Below are 2,500 nucleotides of genomic sequence, written 5' to 3'. Positions count from 1 at the left end.
ACACAAACACACACACACACACACACACACACACACACACACACACACACACACTTTCATTTCACCTCCTCTGGTTCTCCAACTCAGACGACCATTCACCACCACTCAACCAAACTCGCTCCAGATCAACATTGCCACCGTCGCCAGTCAGCGTCCAATCAGCAGTGACCTGCGTGTATTTATCCAGACATCTCCATAGCAACAGCCCGCCGGAGCTGGGGCAGATTGATGCTCAGGTGCAGCATGGGGGACCGGGGACCGTGAGGTAGGCGCAATTTCATCAGTCCGGTGCAACATCATGGGGAAGGGGGTGAGCGTGGGGGTTGTTGGGAGGTGCGCTGCATAGCGGGGATACTGAGCTAGTCACATGACGTCAGCATTCCGCTGGAGAGAGGAACTGTTTTGTGTCTTTGGGTTGGTTACTTATGCCAGTGTTGCACATCGTGTTATTTCCACAGTAACATAACACAGAGAGGGAAAGAGAGAAAGGGAGAGAGAGAGAGAGAAAGAAGAGAGAAATGTAGAAAAATGTTGGAGAGCAAGAGGATGATATGCTGACACAATAAGATAAAGAGTGGCAAAGGGACACAGGAAATGAGAAGAGAGGAAGTACAAGGTGAAGAGCAGAGGAGGGGAGGCAGGAAATTAAGTGGAGAGTGAAGTGGACAAGGTGAGAGGAGAGCTGTCCGAGAGGAGAGAAGAGATAACCGAAGGACAAGAGACAGAAACAACAGTACAAGGGGGGTGGGAGGGGGGGGACTCATAGATGGATAAAACAAGAGGCGGAAAACGAGGAGGAGGATGAGAAAGACAAGGAGGAGATGAAGAAGAGAAGAGAGGGTTGAACTCACAGGGCACAGCGTGACGGTACAGGTTGTCCCTGATGATCTGCTGCAGCTCATGGTCCGGCGAGGACTTGTGGAAGCGCAGGCTCAGGTAGTGCTTCAGGTCCTTGTTCAGACGGTGGCCTGCCAAGAAAGAAAGAAACAAACAAAAACACATCAAACAAAAGCACTCATTAGCAAACACGCCGCTGTCTTTGGTCAACAGCAGGTGCTTATTTGAGCAAACACACATAGCCGCTCTTGATGGACCGCGAGCTCCCGGGCCTCTGCCTTGTGCACGTCCACTCAGTAAGCAGACAGTCCGGCTCGCAGTCTGAGGAAGAGGCAGTCTCTCTGGACAACCAGCCACTCCGCACACCAAACACGTTGCCATAGGCAGCCGATGAGGCACTCTGCCAAAGCTACTTATTATGGGATGCCGGAGATGCTCGTCCTTTCCCTCTCCTCAGCCTGAATATCACAACAGTGTTGGACAGAGTCTATGTAGACAGAATGGGAGGCTCACTCTTACAGTCTTAGAGCTAAGCCATGCCTAACAACAACAACAGCAATCATCATCAGCTCATGAGGATTCCTTACTGTGTGGAGTGGCTGTGGGTGGTTTCTGCAGCATCAAGCGAGAGCCTATATGTGTGTTTGTGCCATCAAAGCTAATATAAGCAGCTACATAATACAAACAGACATATGCAGACAGCAGTGCTCTCTCAAAACTACAGTTCTAGATTCAGAGTTTTATCTGCAGGTGTGCAGATAGCAGAGGAGAATAGTACACAACCATGCAGGCCAACAGGTCTTGGGAGACACAAACGAGTGTGTGTATTGGTAAACATCATAAACACCCCTGCCAGACAAAGCGCTTCTATTCTCACACAACACAGCCCTCGCGACGCAGAATGACAGGTCACAATCCAGAGAGAAGCAAATGGTTCTGTTTGCCAGGATGTTTATAATAGTTATGGCACCAGATTGGCAAGAGTGGATGGGGTATATAGAGTCCTTGCTTGACTGTCCTGAGGTTGTCCTTTGGTTTTGAGGACATTAGTCGCTCGGTGCGCATTTCCTTTTGCTGTTTCCATCTCACTGTGTCTATTCCTCCCCCTTTCTCTCTTTCTCTCTCCCTCTCTCTCTGCATTGTATGTCACTACGCAGCACCGACAATGTGCTGTCAGGTACTGTAATAGTTACCTAGCAACCAACCAGCCAGCACAAACAACACTTCCTCAGGTCCAGGCTGGGCATCACTTCAAGTGAAAACAGGAGAAAGCACACAGATGAAAGCTGAAGGAGGCTGATATAAAAATCTATCCATTCAGACGCACATCTACAGTACACACAGTGTTCTACACCACATGTCTACTCCACTAATGTGCTTTCAATGAATCCACACAGAAGAGCATTTTACCCTGCCGTGGAGAAAATGAAACGACTGTTTGCTGTCCACAATTTACACGGCGATTTGTTTCACGAAGCCATTTACTCCTAAGATCATTATTTTCCATCCTACCAAACACACCTTGTGCTAGAAGACAGACAAAGGAGGAAGTCAGTGTGTTAATGCCAGAACCTGAACCTTGAGAACCTGATGAAGACCGCAGAAAGTCAAAATGAACAATTTGAGATACAATTTCTGTACAAAACTTTTTTTCAGCACCCTT

At 48.3% G+C, this 2,500-nt stretch overlaps 1 protein-coding gene across 4 annotated transcripts in view; it reads right to left on the bottom strand.

Moving 5' to 3' along the window:
• The window catches only part of LOC143114300 (membrane-associated guanylate kinase, WW and PDZ domain-containing protein 1-like), a 117,294-nt gene that overhangs the window by 84,880 nt on the left and 29,914 nt on the right, over window positions 1–2,500 (bottom strand). For all 4 annotated transcript variants that reach the window (XM_076275827.1, XM_076275830.1, XM_076275828.1 and 1 more), the window contains exon 2: window positions 852–968. In XM_076275827.1, the coding sequence (XP_076131942.1) occupies window positions 852–968 (117 nt within the window). The remainder of the gene's footprint in view (window positions 1–851; window positions 969–2,500) is intronic.

The sequence above is a fragment of the Alosa pseudoharengus genome, unplaced genomic scaffold (assembly GCF_046254945.1).
Source record: "Alosa pseudoharengus isolate Yale_2024_CS ecotype anadromous, Long Island Sound unplaced genomic scaffold, YU_APseudo_1.1 YU_APseudo_1.1_scf_9, whole genome shotgun sequence".
Classification (NCBI taxonomy): Eukaryota; Metazoa; Chordata; class Actinopteri; order Clupeiformes; family Clupeidae; genus Alosa; species Alosa pseudoharengus.
The sequence above is the reverse complement of the archived record's forward strand: the minus strand, read 5'-3'. Positions and strand labels throughout refer to the sequence as shown.